Source organism: Halichoerus grypus, chromosome 12, assembly GCF_964656455.1.
Source record: "Halichoerus grypus chromosome 12, mHalGry1.hap1.1, whole genome shotgun sequence".
NCBI lineage: Eukaryota > Metazoa > Chordata > Mammalia > Carnivora > Phocidae > Halichoerus > Halichoerus grypus.
In genome coordinates, this window is record NC_135723.1 from 103,729,041 (window position 1) to 103,748,576 (window position 19,536).

Sequence of the window (19,536 nt, forward strand, 5' to 3'; positions counted from 1 at the left end):
GTGAGTATGGTGACCTCAGTCAGCACAACTGTTACATATGTCTGTGGAAGGCAAAAGAGGGATTGGTGAGTGGACTTTCTCCTTTTCTTTGATGTTTCTTCCCCTAAATTTCACCTATTTAGCAGCTGATCTTCACCAGTTTAGAAAGTTTCACTTATTTATTTTTGAAGGTTTCACTTTTTTAAAAGAGGGTCGAGATTCTGGGGAAAGAAATGGGGTATCATTTCCTCTGATTCTAAGTCATGATGGGAACATTCGGTTGGCTGAGCTCAGACCACTCGTCCTCTTCCAGGCTGCCCAGGATGATAGAGAATCAAGGATCTACCTTTTATAGTTTCCATATTGGGAGGCAAAGCCCTGTCTTCTATTAGGACTCATACTATGATTGATATCCAAAGACAGGAAGGAGAAATTCAGTGGTAAGATAGGGCAAATGGTCAATGTGCCCTACACTTCCTAAACAAAATACAAAGTTCATTTTAGGGAGAACCTGTCCAGGGGCCCACATACGTGAGAGATTATTTATTATTTATTATTTTGGGGGTGGGACAGAGGGAAAGGAAGAGAGAGAAGGAGGATCTCAGGCAGGCTCCATGGCTGAAATCAAGAGTCCAAAGCTTAATAGACTGAGCCACCCAGGCACCCCATGTGAGAGATTGTTAAAACAATGACTACAAATTATTTTCCAGACAACCTGGCGTAGGGCCTCTCTCTGAATATTTTGCTTGGTTACTCAGTTTGGTAGTTTTACTCTGTAGGGCTAATATGCTCACTTTCAAAGGTCTCGAACATTACCCTGATTGTTTTCTCTAGTTACGGTTTAAATAAAGGGTCTAGATTTACTCGCCTATAAAATACGGAAATTTGACTGTTAGTGATTCAGAATGTGAGCGTATCAACATGAGAATGATGTTGAGGTAAAAAGAAGAAGGTTGAGAACCTTTAGACTACAGCAAAGATTGGCAAATTTTATGTGTAAAGGGCCAAATAGTAAATATTTTAGGCTTTGCAGATCACATGGTTTCTGTTGCAATTACTGTTTTACCCTTGTAGGTTGAAAGCAGCTATGAACAATATGTAATTGAATTGGCATACAGTGTTCCAATAAAAGCTTGCTTACATAAACAGGTAGTAGCCAAATTTGGACAGAAATGGGTGGCAGACCCTACTTGGCCTGTGGACTGTAATTTGCTGGCCCTTGGACTAGGCAATTGACTAGAACCCTATTCAAGCTAATGTTTTATATTGTTTCTAATCCAAGTTTCAGGTTCTTGGAAAAGAAGAAATAGTGAGAATGCTAAGTAAGAGAGTTGGGTTAGTTATAGACATCGGTTGCTGTGTAACTGAAAGGTGTAAAAATTCCAGGAGATACCTGTAATCTTGCTCTAAGGAAACCTGCTCCCTTACGGAAATAGAATGACTGTCTAGCACCACGTTTGGCCTTCCAGGGAGAGTCCACGGGTGGGGGCATCGACCACGCTTGTCCTGTTAAGCTAATCTTCCCCTTGGACTTCAGGGATGCATTGTTCTTGCTTCAGCTGGACTATGTGGACACCTTTTGTTCTCTTGGTTCTGCTCAGTGTGACAGATACAAACTGCAACTTTACAAAAAGGATTTGTCCGTATTCTAAAGGTGAACAGAAGGAAAATGACTGTAGGAAATGTAAGAATAATAAAAATGGGCCAAGAGTTCTTGTCTTAGTTTATTTCCTAGAATTTCACGTCATGGTTCTTTCCATCTCCATTTTTATATTCCATATTCCAGGAGGAAGAAAATATGCTCTTGCTTTCTGCCTCATTAGGTGTGGTCTTTGTCCAAAAACAGGTTCACCCATGTTGAGAGTCATTCTTACTTCCTTTTGGGAATTACTAGTTGTCTTCTGCTTCCATGTTGCTGTAGCTGTATCTCACTGCATTACTTAAAAAATTTTTTTTTATTTCTTTGGTGTCAGTAGATGAGATTGCTTTCTTCAGAAAAAGCCTTTTCAGCCCAAACTTTTTTCCCCCAAGCTTGCGTGAATTTACACCTGCGCTGGGATTCCCAGCAGTTTTCCCTTTGGGACCTCACTGCGAGTCATTTTCCCTCCTTTGCTTCACCCTCATGTTTGATCACTTTTCCCTTCCATACAGACACCTACACATGATGAGCTTGTTCCTACATTAAAAAAAAAACAACTAAAAAACCCTTTTTCTCCATCATAAATGGTTCCCTTCAAGCATCTGTTCCATGTTCGTACCTTGTGGCCAGAGCTTGAGAGGATATCTAACCTGTATAACGCAGTACTTGTCTGGGTCTGGGTCCCTCTCACTTCCTGTTGACCTGTGTGCCGGGTGAAATCATTCAATAAAATAAACTGTAAAGAGTAGCATGACAAACCTATTAACCTCACAGCTGGAATTAGCATTTAACCTTTGGTCACATTTGCATCAGGTTTGTTTTTTAAATGAAGGACAGTATTACAGATAAGGTCCCCATTATGCTTTGCGTGATCCTCTTCTCCGGAGTCTCACACTATCAGGAATTTGGTGTTATTTCCAGTGTATATTTGTCAAGATGTTAAATTAAGAAATACATCTACGTATATGTATTCGTAACCAGTACATAATATTTATTTTATGCCATGAAGGTTAGTCTGTGTGTAGGTCACTGTGTATTTTTGCCAGTGTGTCTTTGGTTTAGACTAGTCAGAGTGAGGAAAAAGAGAGAAAGGCATGTAGATTTTTGCCAGATATTGTCAAACACAGTTCTGTGTAGGATTTGTGCCATTTTGCACGCCACCACTAGTCAAAGAATGCCTGTGTCCCCACACTCTCATCAACAGTATACAGCCAGATGTTTTGAGTCTTCGTCAGAAGTAGAAAATTATTCATAGTTTACTTTAAAATATTTCTTATTTAAAAAAAGACCTATTGTGGGAAAAATTTCAACTTAAAAATAATTGCATAGTTCCTGTATGTCCATCATCTAGTTATAGCAATATGAAATCATGGTCAGTCGTATTTCATCTGTATTCCACCTTCTTACTCCTTCTGTCCCCATAAAACTTCCCATTCCCCTTCCCCCGTCCCTTGGCACCCACCAGTCTACTTTCTGTCTTTATGATTTCTACTACTCTTGGGACCTTGTGTAAGAGCAGTCATTCGACATTTGTCTTTTTGTGAATGGTTTATTTCACGTAACATAAGGTTGTCAAAGTTCATGCATGTTGTAGCAGGTGTCACCATTTCCAAGGCTAAATAATATCCAGTAGTATGGCTAGACCACATTTTATTTATCCATTTATGCATTGGTGGGCACTTGGGTTGCTTCCACCTTTTGGTTATTGTGAGTAATGCTGCCATGAACATGGGTGTATAAATACCTCTTCAAACCTGTATTTTCAGTTCTTTTGTAAGTATACTCAGAAGTGGAATTGCCACAGCAGTCATTGGATTTAGAGCCCATCCTAATCCAGTATGACCTCATCTTAACAATTATATCTGTAATGATCCTATTTCTGAATAAGGTCACATTGTGAGGTTCTGGTGAACAGGTTCCTGGCACAGAGCTCCTAAAATCCTTTGAGTTTATTGTCTTTTGTATGCTAATGAATAACTCACTGTTGGGGGGGGTAACCTAGATAACTTCAGGATGGGGAGCAGTTGCCTGAAAAACCAACCACATGTTTAAAGGGTTAGAATTTTCAGCCTCAACCTTATTTCCTGGGAGGTAGGAGATGGGCTGGAGATTGAGTTCTGTCATCTTTGGTCAGTGGTTTAGCAGTCATGCTTATCTAATGAGACCTCCATAACAATCCCTCAGTGAAGGGATTTGGGATAGCTTCCCACATCCCTGTGTTGGGAGGGTGGCATACCCTTACCATGGGGACAGAGGCTTTTGCACTTGGACCCTTCCCAGCTTCGTCCTACTTATATCTGGCTCTTCATTTTTATCCTTTATAGTAAACTGTCATAGTATCATGTTTCCCTGGGTTCTGTGAGGGGTTCTGTAAGTTGTTCAATTGAATTATTTAACCTGGGGGAAGGGTGATTGTGGGAACCCCTGAATTTGTAGTTGGCCAGTAGAAGTATGGGTAGCCGGGGCACCCAGTTTGAAGCTGATCATCTGAAGTGGGGCAGTCTCGTGAGACTGAGCCCTTAACCTCTCTGCTAACTCCGGATTATGAGGGTCAGAATGGAATGTAATTGTTCAACATCTGCCTAGTGTCTGAAAATCAGAGACTGTTCAGTCCTGCACAGTCAGCAAGTCAGCCTTGCTTTTAGTATTAACAAAGGTGACTGGTGTGTAGTAAGACCCATGCATCATTTTAAAAACCAAACTCATTACCTTCTACCCATCCCCAACCCCAGAATAAACCAGCACATTTATCAATCAATTCACATCCCGTTAATATTCCAGATTCAAAATACTGATGTTTTCTTTGACTTCTTTCGTCCTTGTCATTTAGTTGACATGACTTGGAGTTTCTAAATGGACAGTTAATGGGGCACTTGATTTCGGCTCAGGTCATGGTCTCAGGGTTGTGGGAATGAGCCCTGAGTTGGGTTCTGTGCTCAGTGGGGAGTCTGCTGGAGTTTCTCTCTCTCCCTCTGCCCCTCCCCCTGCTCATGCTTCTCTCTCTGCTTCTCTAAAATAAATAAATAAATCTTAAAAAAATAGATTCTGATCCATTGTCTTATTTTCCCACCTATTTACTGTGATGCTAGCCAGGATTTTTTTTTTTCCTTATTACTTGGTTTGTAGTTCTTTGTTGTTCAGACCATTGTTTTATCTGTTATCAATTCAGTTATTGCTGCTTTTTGCTGCTAGATAATTTTTCTAAACTGCAGTTATGTTGCATATTAAGTGTAGATTTCTCACAGATTCTTCAGTAATGTCCCAAATCTACCTTTTCAGCATTTATTTTTCCTGTTGCTTCTGTCAGTGAATGGCTGTTTCACACCTACCGAACTATTCACAGTCTTCTGGGCTTATACAGCACTTTTCACCCTCTCTGCTGTCTTCCCTCTATGCCCATCTGCTTTTCAAAAATCTAGTCATTGCTCAGCCTTCCTAACTCTTACTGTAAAACCAAACTTTCCTTTCCCCAGCCCCTATTATGCTGTATGTTTTTTTCTATTATGCTGTATGTTTTTTTTTTTTTTTTTTGCCTGGAAATTAACCTCAAAATACCTCTTGGGTTGAATAAAGTTTTACTTGAATTTCAGTCATTCCATTGATTTTACTTCAGTGGCTTTTTTTTTTTTTTTTTTAAGATATATTTAAGTAGGCTGCATGCCCAGCATGGAGCCCCGTGCAGGGCTTGAACTCCTGACCCTGAGATCAAGGCCTGAGCTGAGATCAGGAGTCGTATGCTTAACTGACTGAGCCACCCAGGCACTCTTTCAGTGGCTTTTTATGCTGATAAATTTAAATAGTTATGAAATTTCATACTTCATTAAGAACATTGTGCCGTCCTGTTTAAAGTTTGCACATTATATGTTCAAATGTGTGCATAAACATTTAGAATGATGTTTGTTTGATGTTATGACTGTTATTCTTTTTCTTTTTTTTGTTGAGAGCCGGCTCTAGCCGAGGATGGGGGAGAGGGAGAGAGAGACTCTTAAGTAGTCTCCATGCCCCACCGCAGAGCCCAATGTGGGGTTTGATCTGTCCCTGAGATCATGACCTGAGCAGAAATTAGGAGCGGATGCTTAACCAACTGACCCACCCAGGTGCCCTGTTATTTCTGATCAGAGAAATTTGGGGTGATTTCATAACCATCTTTATACCTTCTAGGTATTGCAAGAAGTTTTTATAGTTGCATATTATTTTAGTAAGGACAGTTGTTATTCTAAGAAAGAAAATAGGTTCTGTAAAAATGTAAGGACAAATAACAGAGGACAATCTGTAATTAATTCCATACAGAAAGATAACTGCCATTAGTGGTTTTACTTATATCCTTCCAGACACACATACATGTATACATTTTACATATAAAGTGGTCCATTATACTGCATGATATTGTGGGATGTTTTCCCCCTATGATATATTATTTGTGGACGTTTTTCCATGTCAGAAATACAGCAATACTACTGATAGTTCTTACTGCTGCCTAGTATATAATTGCAAGACTGTATTTTAATTTTACCTCTCTGCTTTGTCATCTTTTGTTGGGTATTTGCTTGATTTCCATTTTTCCCCTCTTGATAAAACATTCCTGGTAAGCATCCCTGTCCATACTATCTGTGTTCACTGATTGGACGACAACAGCTTTCAAAGTCTTAAAGAGTCCCCAGGACTATTTTCATAAGAGTACTAAGACCTGATGTGTCTTTTTTACTGTGGTTACATTTGCACCATTGTTGCAAAAGTAATGGTGAGTCATTTTGTTGCCTTAGCATGAGTTCAGGCAGTGGCCATAAATTGTTAGAAGTCAGGCCTCCCAGAGAAAAAAACACAACAGTTTTTTAAGGAAGATCCTTGATGAAGCAGTAAAAGTTATTAATTTTATTAAATCTTGACCCTGAAGTACATTTAAAAAAAATAATATTGGTTGGGGCACCTGGGTGGCTCATTTGGTTAAGTGTCCAACTCTTGATTTCAGCTCAGGTCATGATCTCAGGGTTGTGAGATTAAGCACTGCTTCTTGGGCTCTGTGCTGGGCGTGGAGCCTGCTTAAGATTCTCTCTTTCTCTCTCCTCTGTCCCTCCCCATCTCCCTCCCTCTTAAAAAAAGAAAAGGTTTATGACAAAATGGGAAGTATGCATAAGGTGTTTCTGTTACTACCACCTGTGGCCTCTAGGAAAAGTACTTCTCTGATTGAGAGCTGAATTTGCTGTGTGTTGTTTTGTTTTTTTCATAGAACACCAGTTTTACTTGAAAAGACAACTGACAAAACTAGAATTATTCAGACTTTAGTATTTGGCAGATATTTTCTTGCAAATGAAGTGAGCCTCTGTTCAAGGAATCAACTGACAGTATTGATTGCCAATGAGAAAATCCAAGCTTCCAAATTAGAATTAGAATTTTGGAAAAGTTGTATTTGCTATGGTGAACTTGAAGACGTCCCAATATTTGAATACTTTTCTGATGAGATTGGTGGTGCTATTAACAAATGTAATTTTTGATATTGAATAATGAAAGGTGTCCACATTTGAAAGAGCAGCAAAACTCAGTGAACGTGTATTTTCAAGATGTTACATAATCACTCATGTTAAAAGATGTATTAACAATGCAAGACATACCATTGCATTTTAACAGGTGAGAGTATGAAATGTTCATTGATAAGGCTTCAGATTCTTCATTGCAAATAGCCTTTGAGAAACCGCCACTTATCGAGTATTGGTATAGTATCAAGAATATCTGAAATTACCTGAAAACACTTAATGCCCTCTTACAACTTCACATACATTTGGAGTTGGATTTCTTTCATGCACTTCAGTCAGAACAATATATTGCAAGAGATCGAATGCAGAAGCAGATGTAAAAATCAAGCTGTCTTCTACAGAGAGACATTAAAGAGTTTTGCAAAACAAAAATCTTTCTTTTTTTAAATACAGTTTTCATTAACGGGGCGCCTGGGTGGCTCAGTGGTTAAGCATCTGCCTTCGGCTCAGGTCATGGTCCCAGGGTCCTGGGATCGAGCCCCGCATCGGGCTCCCTGCTCTGCGGGAAGCCTGCTTCTCCCTCTCCCACTCCCCCTGCTTGTGTTCCCTCTCTCGCTGTCTCTCTCTCTGTCAAATAAATAAAATCTTTAAAATAAATAAATAAATAAATACAGTTTTCATTAAGAATATGTTACGTTAACGTGTAATGGGTTTATTGTTCCTTTTACATCAATTTGTGAATAAAATATTTTAAAAATGCCTTGGTTTTAATTTCTAATACAGTAAATATTGAAAGATACAACCTGTGTACATTTTGTTTTTAAATTTAAAAAATTTTAGTATAATCAATAAAATGTTACATGTTTCAAGGTTACAACATAGTGATTTGACAGCTCTGTACCTATATACCTCTGTACCTTTTGCTGTGCTCACAAGTTTAGCTCCCGTCTGTCACCATACAGTGCTGTTACTGTATCATTAATTATATTGGTAGTGCTTCCCATGTCCATTTTAAATGCATTTTACGCTGATCATTCTCTTTAAAATTGTAATCAGCCTGGTTAGCACCTCCCACTCCCCTCCTCCTTGTTTTCCATATATATTTGTTTGTGGGATTTTGTTTGTCTGTACCTGTTAGACTGTAACCTACACATGGTGGAAATTTTTATTCTGTACACCCCTGTATGTCAGGTGTTTAGAACAATGCCGGGCATACATTAGGTGCTCAGATAATTGTTGACTGAAGGAATCGGGTTTCATGATCTTAGTTCTGTTCATAGTTTCTGCTTAACTTGCACTAATCCTTAATTTTCTTGGACATTTTATGGGGGTCTCTCCTTTGGAGAAGTATCTGTTTAACTATTTTTGCATAATCCAGGCTTCTAATTTTGACTTTTGTGGATTTAACTGCAGGAAGCAGTTTATATATATATATATATATATATATATATATATATAGCAAGATGACAGTTAAATTTTCTTTTGGAGTATCTTCTCTGATGGATTGTGGTCGACTGGGGGCAGGGATTCTCAGCTCTAGCTGTCATTACAATTACTGAGAAGCTTTAAAAAACAAAAAATAGAGCCCACTGAATCAGATTCAGGGTGGGGCCAGGGATTGTATAATTTTTAAGGTTTCTAGGTGATTGTTACCTTGGCATAAAGGTTTTCTGTCCTCAGCAGAATTGGGTGTTGTAATTAGCAGTATCTGCCGGGGTGATTGTGACCATTAATACCTTCACTGTGAACTGATGTGAAAAAAGCCATGAACAAACCTTTTTGCTTATAAAATGTTGGGACTTTGTTCACGTTGTCATAGCTGGGGAATACTCTCTGTTTTCATGAAGTATGTAATCCGGGGGAGGAAGGAAGACTAACACAGAAACTTGAATTGTTTTGTTTATTTATTTATTTTTAAAGATTTTTATTTATTTATTTGAGATAGAGATTGCGAGAGCAAGAGAGAGCACGAGTGGCGGGGAGGGGTAGAGGGAGAGGGAGAAGCAGGGCTCTCTGCTGAGCAGGGAGCCCGACTTGGGGCTTGATCTCAGGACCCTGGGATCATGACCTGAGCCGAAGGCAGATGCTTAACCCACTGAGCCACGCAGGTGCCCCCAGAAACTTGAATTAGTTGCTTACATTTAAAAACTGAGGAACAATCCATATATTTGTCTTCTCTTGAAAAGTTGGAATCTGCCTTCAGTGGGTGTGCGTTCCCTGTAATATGTGGTAATGCTCCTGTCTGTAAACAAGGTAAAGTCCTGCTAATTTGATGTAATTCCCACCTAGTCTGCTTTGCTCATTTATATTCCCCTGTGTACTTCCTGTAGACATTTTTTTTTTTTTTTAAAGATTTTATTTATTTATTTGACAGAGAGAGACACAGCGAGAGAGGGAACACAAGCAGGGGGAGTGGGAGAGGGAGAAGCAGGCTCCCTTCCGAGCAGGGAGCCCGATGTGGGGCTCGATTCCAGGACCCTGGGATCATGACCTGAGCCGAAGGCAGACGTTTAATGACTGAGCCACCCAGGCGCCCCGTTCCTGTAGACATTTGAGTTTTTCATCCCTGACCAGAGTTTCTTAATTATCTTTTTTAAAAAACTGATTCCATTGAAGTGTAATTGACATACAGGAGATTGCGTATCTTTGAAACATACAATTTGGTAAGTTTGGATATATGTATACATCCATGAAACCACAGCCACAGTCCGGGTAATGAATGTGTCATCGTCAGAAGTGTCTTCGTGTCCTTTTTAATTCCTGCTTCCTGCCCTGCTGTCCCTGAGCAAATGCTGATTCTGTTACTGTTGTAACAGTACCATTTTATAAAAAGGAATCTGAGAGTATGTGTTCTTTTTTTTTGTCTGGCTTCTCTCAGCATAATTATTTTGAAGGTCATCCATGTTGTTGAGTGTATCAGTATTTAATTCTCCTTTATTGCTGAGTAGAATTGTACTTACAGATAGTCCACAATTTGTTGATCTGTTTGCCTGTTGATGGACATTTGGGTTGTTTCCACTTTTGGGCTTTTACCAATATTGTGCCTGTGAACATTTGTGTACAAGCCTTTGCATGGATTTATATATTTTTTTTCTCTTGGGTAGTTACAAAGGAGTGGAATGGCTGGATCATGTGGTAGGGGTATATTTAACTTAAGAAACTGCCAGACTGGGGCACCTGGGTGGCTCAGTCGGTTAAGTGTCTGCCTTCGGCTTGGGTCATGATCCCAGGGTCCTGGGATTAAGTCCTGCATCGGGCTCCCTGCTTAGCGGAGAGCCTGTGTCTCCCTCTGCCACTCGTCCCTGTTTGTGCTCTCTCTCTCAAATAAATAAAATCTTTAAAAAAAAAAACTGCCAGACTATTTTATTAAGTGATTGTATCACTTCACATTCCTGTCAGCAGAGTATGAGTTCAGTTGCTCCACATTCTTGACAACACTTGGTATAGTAGGTCTTGAATTTTACTCATTCTCATAGATATGTCCTGCTGTATTGTTGTGGCTTTAATTTACATTTCCCTAATGACAGTGTAATGTTGAGAATCTTTTCATATGCTCTTTGTCATACATACATGTTTTTTTGGTGAAGTCTCTATTTAAATATTTTTCCCCTTAAGGACGCCTGGGCAGCTCACTCAGTTAAACATCTGAATCTTGGTTTCGGCTCAGGTCATGATCTCAGGGTTGATGGGTCCCTGTGTCCAGGCTCCTCTTGGAGTCAGCTTAAGATTCTTTCCCCTTCTTTCTCCCTCCTCCTCTGCTCCTCCCCTTGCTTGCGGCTCTCTCTCTCTAAAATAAATAAGATCTTAAAAAAAAAAAATATTTTCCCTTTAGAAAAAGTTGAGTTTTTATTGTTCAGTTTGAGAGTTTTTAGTATTTTCTGTATGCAGGTCCTTTATTAATAGATATGTACTTTGCACAGACTTACTATTAGTGTGGCTTGTCTTCACTTTCTTAATGATGACTTCTGGAGGATAGAAGTTTTAAAATTTTGTTGCAGTCCAGATTCTTACTTTGTTCTTTTATTGATTGGGCTTTTGCTGTCACCAGTATGTCCTTGCCTAACCCAGGGACCACAAGAGTTTTTTCTGTGTTTTAATAAGGAATGGATCCAGGTTCACTTTTTTCCCTTCTCTCTTTCTCCACCCCACCCCCCCTTTTTTTTTCCATATGGTGATCCAATTCTTCTAGTACCGTTTGAAAAGACTTTTCTTTGAGTCTTTGTAAAATATCAGTTGTCCACGTATGTTCTCGATAGGCTGTTCTGTTCCATTGGTCTATTTGTCTATTTTTATACCAACACCACAGTTTTCATTATTATAGCTTTCTAATAATTCTTAAAATCAGACAATGTTAGTTTTCCAACATGCTCTTTTTTCAGAATTGTTTTGGTTATTTTAGGTCCTTTGTATTTCAATATGAATTTTAGAATCACTTTTTTAATTTCTACAGAAAAGTTGCTAGGATTTTGATTGGGATTATGTTGAATCTATAGATCAGTTTGGGGAGAGATTGACATTTCAGTAATAATGAGTCTTGACTCGTGAACATAATCTCTTGATGGGAGAACAAAGGCAAAAGAAATATAGAAAAAATTAAATCTCCTTTGCAGCACATTGACAAGTTCTTGGGACAGGCAGGGTGACCTTCAAGGAGCTCAGCTGCCTCAGCATTAATACTTTGCTAGAGGCAAAAGGCAGCCTTAGCTTGACGTTAGCCTGACCTCCAGGATCCTGTAAAAATCCTCTAGCAGAGCCTCCCACACTTAAAAGACCACACGTTCCCAGAAGGGCCATCCATGGTCATGGATGACCTTGGCCGGAGTGGCCAGGCAGTTGGTGGTGCAGGAGGCATTGCCGACCATCTTGGGGGAGTTGTCATACTTCTCATGGTTCATGCCCATCCATCACAAACATGGGGGCTTCAGCAAAAGCAGTAGAGATGATGACCCTCTTGGCTCCACCCTTCAAGTGAGTGCCAGCCTTCTCCATGTCCAGCGGACTTCACAACCTGCTCAGCACCAGCATCACCCCATTTGGTGGTGGGATCTCGCTCCTGGAAGGTGGAGATGGGCTTTCCATTGATAAGTTTCCTGTTCTCAGCCTTGATAGGGCCATTGAATTTGCCCTGGTGGGATCATACTGGAACATGTAGACCTTCAGCGCTGTGTCTCGGGTGAAGCTGGTACTGCGCAAGAAGAGGGGAGGAGCAGAGAGCCAGAACCTTTACGTTTTAAAATGTTACGTCAGGAATCCTTAGAAGAAACAGGTTGTTTCAGTACAGCTCTTCCTTAGCTTACGGGGTTATGTCCTGATAAGCCTGCTGTAAATTGAAAATACTGTAACTGAAAATGCATAGACCTAACCTGCTGAACATTATATTATAGCTTAGCCTGGCCTACTTTAAGGCAGAATCCTGTAACACAAAGCCTGTTTTATGATGAAGTGTTGACTATGTTATGTAACATATTGAATACTGTACTGAAAGTGACAAACAATGGTTGTGTGGGTACAGATGGTTGTCAGTGTATTGGTTGTTTACCCTCATGATCCCTTGGCTACAGGGAGCTGTGGCTGTTGCTCATTGCCTGGCATCACGAGAAAGAATCGTATCGCGTGTCACTAGCTTGGGAAAAGACCCACATTCAAATATGAAGTATGGTTTTTACTGAATGCATATTGCTTTTGCAGCATTGTAAAGTTGAATATCATAGGTTAAACCATTGTAAGTCAGGGGCCGTCAGTATTTGAATATCTGTGTCTGTTTTAATTTAGTAAGACCGACTTTCATGGTCTCTCCTTCACAGATGATGACTTTGACCAGTTTGATAAGCCTGGTGCAGAGCGATCTTGGAGAAGAAGAGCTGCAGACGAGGACTGGGACAGGTACAGAACACCTGGTTACTTGTAGTCTGTGCTGATTTCTCTGATTCTGCCACTTGGCTCTGCAGAGATTTTTTTTTTTTTTTTAATTTTATTTTTAAGTAATCTCCACACCCAGTGTGGGGCTCAGACTCAAAACCCCAGGATCAAGTGTTGCATGCTCTACTGACTGAGCCAGCAAGGCATCCCGGCTCTGCAGAGATCTTTACTGAGAGCAGTATGTTGGCTACCTGATGCTCTTCCCCAAGGGGGCCTGTCCCTGCTGGACTGAAGTGAGGACAAGGGCAGGCCTTCCAGGTAGAAGGCTTTCTGGTGGGCTCCAGTTCAGGCCTGTATTGTCCGTAGGGCCCTGATTGTCCGTTCTGTCTGTGTTTTTCACAGTGGTGGTATTGATTTGGTGGATCCCCAGAGCTGTCATTGCCAGAGTTCTTTTGTTTAGTCTACCCAATATTTGGCTAGACTTTAAGATTTTTGCCAATTTAATATGTGTGTAATAGTATCTCACTAATTTAAATTTTTATTTCTCTGATTACTAGTGAAGGTGAAAATATCTTTAGGGATACACACACATGCACTAAAGGTGTTAAAAATGTTCATAGTAGTGATAAATGTCAGTTCTGTATAGTGATTACTTCTGGTGAGCAGCTCTAGTAGAAGTTAGAGGGATGTGTACTGGGAGAAGTTCATGAGGGCATAGTCTGGGTGGTGGGGTTCTCAAATGAGGGTTCTTCTTTACATATATATTTTTTTTAACATTTATTTATTTTAGAGAGCTTGGGGGAGGGGCAGAGGAAGAGGGAGAGAGAGAATCTTCAGCAGGCTCCAGGCTCAGCACGGGCCCTACACAAGGTTCAATCTCATAACCCTGAGATCACAACCTTAGCATAGAAACCAAGAGTCGGACGCTTAACCGACTGCGCCACCCAGGCACCTCTACGTATTTCTTAAGATCTTAAATACGGTGTTGAAAAGGTAAAAAATTACCTTATAGTTGCAGTCAGAAAATTTAATAATAAAGGTAAATAGGTCTGAATAAAGAACAACAGTGATCTTCAGTAAAAAGAATTACCTGATTGCCATTTGAAAACTGATGCCCCAGGAGTTTTACAGAATAATCGACATTATAAACTATATACATTACAAACTTAGAGCCTACATAAAGATGATTACTCTTTAGCAGTTCTTAGGCAGTCTATGAAAAATTACTTAGAGCCTACAGCAAAATCTCCTGTAAGAGAATGGCCTCCCCAGAGGTATTGGTACGTAGTTCTGTTCAGAGATTATGATGGGGAGCAGAATAAAACGTGTATTTTAGTAGTTCACTCGCCATGTGGATTTTCTCTTCTGTCAGTTGTCTGTTCATATCTCTGTGTATTTTTCTTACGGTTGTTTGTCTTTTCCTTATTGATTTTAGGGATTCTTTATACTTTCTGCAGTTTATTTTTTGTGCTTGGAGATATCTCCTCCCAGTCTGTGACATGCGTTCCTTTAAACAGCAGCCTTCAGGTGGATTTTTATAAATAATGTAATCAAATGTATAATCTTTTCCTGTATGGCTTTTGTTTCCTTTTTTATTAAAATATGAACACAGTGTACTTTGGAATCATTTTCAGGCTTGGAGGAAAGTTGCAAGAGTGTCACAGACACTCTCCTGGGCCCCCAGACTTGCAGTTGCTTCCTGCCATGTCCATTGTCCTCTGTGCCCTCTGCACACCCGCTCACCGAGGCCCCCCTTCCCCCGCTCCTCTTCACAGTGGCCTGAGGGCACCAGGCTGTGTGCTTCCCATGTGCCTCAGCATGTAGTTTTCCTGGTGAGCTTCTCAAGAGCAGGGGCATTCACTTACATAGCCACTGGATCATTTCAAAGTCATGAAGTTAACTAACACAGAATTGTGTTTTTTAATCTACAGCGGTTATTCAAGTTTTGACAGTTCTCCCGAGTGTGCTTTATAGCCAAAAATGAGTTTCTTTTTTTCTGGTTCAAGTTTCAGTTCAGGATCATACAGTGCATTTTGTCCCCCCTTATATTCATCTGGAAGAATCATGTATCCTTGTTTCTTACGACTTTGACATTTTTGAAGAGGACAGGCTCTTTACTTCGTAGACTCACCCTTAGCATGGATTTGCAGGTGTCTCTTCAGAACCTGATTGAGGTTGTGTATTTGGTCAGGAATACTCGTTGGCAATGCTCTGGCCTTCCCGAGGGCATCACTTACGGAGGTGTGTGGTCAAGGTGCTTTCCACTTTTTGTCCTTAGGAAATTCTTCCCTGCCTTGTGTTCTGGTATGTTTTGCATGTTCCTATGAAAACTGTGAAGTGTTTTTATTTATTTTTTTATAGTTAAGATACATAATTTGCCTGAAATTGATTAAATTGATTGATTTTTAACTTATTGAGGATTTCAAGAAAATGTGAAAATAGAATAGTACAGTGTACCCAGTGTACCATCAGCTTGAACAGTTACTGGTATAAAGTCAGTCTTGTTTTTATCTGTAATTTGCAACCCTCCTCATATTACAGACATACATAAGTTCATCTGAAAATGTTTCAGATTGTATCTCTCTAAAAAATAAAGGATTTACAAAGACAACCACAATAGAGTTATATTTTGAAAAACTCCGTGAACGTTAATGTCTTATTACTGATTGTCTCATGTAAATATCAGTGTATCGCACATGACACAGTGTGGATATGGGTCTTGTATGCTGTTTTATAGTTTGTGGAGTCCACATTAGATCCCTAGATTGCAACTGATAGGTAGGTTTTCATGCATCTTTTTTTTTTTTTAAGTTCTCTGCAACCTTTTGAAGACACAAGGTGGTTTGTCTTGTGGAGTTTCTTCTTTTGCTGATTGTCACCCCTGGAGTGTTAGTGTGCTCTTTCATCGCTTGCATTTTCTGTAAATTAATAGGTCTAGATGTTGATTAGGTTTAGGTTTGAAAATGGGCAGGAGGATGGATGATCCAAGTTAACTTCTGCAAACTGCTTGGCTCCTCTGAGGTACTAAATAAGTGCTTGATTCTTTACTTTTATTTACCAGTTTTCAAAATAATGGGTCAGTTCTTAGCATCCTCCAAAGGTGAGTTTTGTTTTTGAATCCTTTCCAACTCATAGATTTATATACTGCATGTGTATTTTCATTGCAGTTATTTTTATTAATATTTGAACCATTCCAGTATCCTTTCAGTGGGATTTTCAGTTGTCAAGAAGTTAGTTGGCTTTCTGCTCTCATGGAAATTGGGTTTGGTGATGATGTGAGGCAGGGCTCCGGTTTTTCTTGTCTCCCCGGCGTGAATGGCAGCTGTCCCAGCATTATTTACCAACAAGCGCCTCCTTTCTTCATTCGTCTTCAGTGCATGTTGCATATGGATGTTCTGTATCATGTGTGTTTCTTTGATATTTTAAAAGCATAAGACAGTCTCTTCCATGTACTGGATAATAGAGGGAGAAATTTGAAAGCTAAGGAGAAGAGGGAGTCAGAAATTGTTATGACCAGCTCTTGCATTTGGAAGAACCTGGTGCCATTGTTGAACCAACCCCTGAAGTGTTTTTTCCTGAAGGATGTGCTTGTATCTGTATTCCATGCAGGAGAAAGACGGCATACTCACGGCTCTAAACGGAAGTCATTGGATGATGGAGCTATTTACAGGAGAGGGTTAATAAAGAAGCAGTAAGAGTTGGTGCAGTGTCCAGGGCATAGCAGCAGACCCTAGGGGGAAGAAGTGCATCCTAGAGCCCAGTGTGGGTTGCGGTGGTAGCAGTGGGTGGGACTGGACTGTGCAGGTAGCAGGGAGGGGCAGTCTCTCTCTTCCTGCTGTGTAATGACCCGTTGGGTCATCCCATGGGCCAAGGCCATCCAGAAGCAAAGGCCAGGAGAGCCTGCACGAGTCTTCCCAGAGAAAGCTTCCCGGAAACAGAGTTGGCAGAGATCGGAGGAGGGTGTCCTGGAGAGGGGAGGGGAGGCACACCGAGGAAATGGACGGAGTGCAGGGTTTGTTGTCACTTACCCTTGTGGTTTTGAAAGGCTGCAGCCATGTGGCTGACTACAGAATACTTGTTTCCTGGAAGTGTCTTTCAGTGTACACCTGTTTACTAGTAAAAGTACACTTGCTCTGAAAGAGCTGATTGTCTCTCGTCTTGGATGAGAACAGCGGCCAAAGAGGTGGTTCTTGCGTAGTGACGGTGAGAGCCTGAGGGAGCCGTGCATTTGCACCCAGGAAGCGCCTCAGTCGCCCTGTGCCGCTCTCCTTTCTGGGCCCATGGGCCCAGCTGCCTTTACGGGCGGGGGTGCTGTGCCTCAGTTCTTTGAGAGGACCTGATTGGGCTGGTCGCTCCCAGGAGCTCATTGTCGTCTTGTTTTCAGCGGCACTTGGTGTGTTTTATATTTCATAAATTTCTTTCCTTTTGTGTACACCTTTTGTAAGGATCCAGCTTGATGATGACAGTAGGGAAGTACATTTACTTTCTGTGTGGGGTTTGTGCATAGTAGTTAGGGTTTGGAGCCCGGAGCTAGAGCATCTCGGGGTTCGCCTGTTGACTTTGCCACTTCCTAGCTGGGTGACCTTGAGCCAATTATTTAACATCTCCGTGTCTTGGTTTTCACGTTTTAAAAAAAGGGGGATGATGTAAATATCTACATAATGGGGTTGTCATGTCGACAAAAAAGCTAATACGTGTGAAACACTTAGAATGGTTCCTGGCACATAATACACTGAACGGATGCTCACGATTTCTCGAGCTATAATTTATGTCTGTTGTGGTTGTGTGGACCTAATCCCTCTGTCTCCCCATCCTGCTTGCTTATTTCATGCTGTTGTCTTTGTTAGTCATGGAAGCAACCATTCTCCATCTCGGTACACTCCACTCATTTATAACTGTTAGTTTTCCTTATCTTCTTTTAAAAAATGCTTTTGTTTAGGAAAAATAGGTAGTCATCGAAGACTGATTTCTTTTGTATACATCCTTTGTTAGCAAATAGTACAGATAGTTTCTAGATTTTTGCTTGTATATTTACCAACGCCTTTCTGTATTCTGGTTTTAAGAGTTCTCAGTATCCCCTGAGCAGGTGGTGTTACCTTTCATTTTCAGTTAGAGTGATGGCCTAGCGTGGGTGCTTGTCTTCAAAGGGGCGAGTGTCTGTTTTGGTCATCTAGAATCAATTCTCAAATGGAGTTCCTGTCAGTATGGTGACTAGATCCTTTTTTCCTCACCCATAGAGGATGATTTTAATACTGAAGATGCAGACATTTTATCTTGAAAGCTGATTAGGTGATTTGTGGAAGTGTTGGAAGAGGTTACATGTTATTCTCTGATAGCTAGCTGTCTTACTCGTACAAGTCTGTGAAAGATTTACCCCATGGGTAACCTCTTGTCCTGGGTCTGTCCATGCTGTGTGACTTTGGGCCAATTATTTAATCTCTTATCCTTGTTTTCTTTATCTATAAAATGAGGGTATAGGATTTATATAGGGTAACAAGATAACAAAAAGGTGTTCAGTGCATGAATGAAAAGATTTGTCGAATTACTTCTAGTTCTAAAAGGTGGTGTATAGAAACAGTCATTTCTGTTATAACTCCAGTAGGCATTCCTGTATATTCTGGTATTCTGCAAAGTAGCACACTACAAGTAAGCATGGTTTTTGGATAAAGTTGTGCCCCAAACCTACAGAAATTTGTAACCAGAGTGCTTATAAATAGAGTAACAGCCCTAATAAGAATATTGGTGCATTTGCACCTGGAAGCATAATCTGATTATTTTCTCCTTCTAGATGTTGTCCTTAAAAGACATTTGTTCTTAAGACATTGGGTTCCCCAGAGCTAAGAATATAATTCAGTGGTAGCCATCTTCATCAACCAAAAAAAAAAAAAAAAAAAAATATATATATATATATGTATATGTATATATGCACACACACACACACACAGCGGGAAATTTCTTTAGCTTTTTGATCTGGTAAAGGTTTTGAATTTAATTGTGACATAATCTGCTCCTGATCACTTCAGAACATAAGCATGCTGACAAAAAAAATTTCAGACTGCTAGGACTTCCATCTTTTACAAAGATAATTCTCTTAGTCACGATGATTCACTTGTATGCTCTCATCAGCCTTGTGTTTTTCATCTTTTCAGGTTTTGCATTTTGATGAGTGTCAAATGGTCTCTCAGTGGTTTTGGTTTTAGCTTTCCTAGTTAATGATGTTGGACATCTTCTCCTATTTCATGATAGGTTTTTCAAGGCAGGAGAAAGCATAGCTGTTACCTATTGTAGTTTCTTCTTTTAATGATACTGAACAGGTCCAAAGAAATAAAGATCTCATATTGAGGTGGAAAACTGAGATCAGAAGTCTAGTGAGAACCACCTCCTCTCACAGAGCCTCCCACACTTAAAAGACCACATATTCCCTATATAGTTGACTACATTCTCATTATTAATAAAGAAAAAGGGAAGCATAGCAAACTAAACAGGAAAGTAGCCAAACCCTGAAGTCCGGGGGAGATTTCCCATTGATCTGCAGACTTTCCAGCATTGTAGGAATAATGCATTGGCATGCCTATTTTTCTTTATCCC

At 40.2% G+C, this 19,536-nt stretch overlaps 1 protein-coding gene across 7 annotated transcripts in view; it reads left to right on the forward strand.

Annotated features, from left to right (window-relative positions):
- The window catches only part of RBM33 (RNA binding motif protein 33), a 126,958-nt gene that overhangs the window by 6,992 nt on the left and 100,430 nt on the right, over positions 1-19,536 (forward strand). For all 7 annotated transcript variants that reach the window (XM_078059789.1, XM_078059790.1, XM_078059792.1 and 4 more), the window contains exon 2: positions 12,894-12,972. In XM_078059789.1, the coding sequence (XP_077915915.1) occupies positions 12,894-12,972 (79 nt within the window). The remainder of the gene's footprint in view (positions 1-12,893; positions 12,973-19,536) is intronic.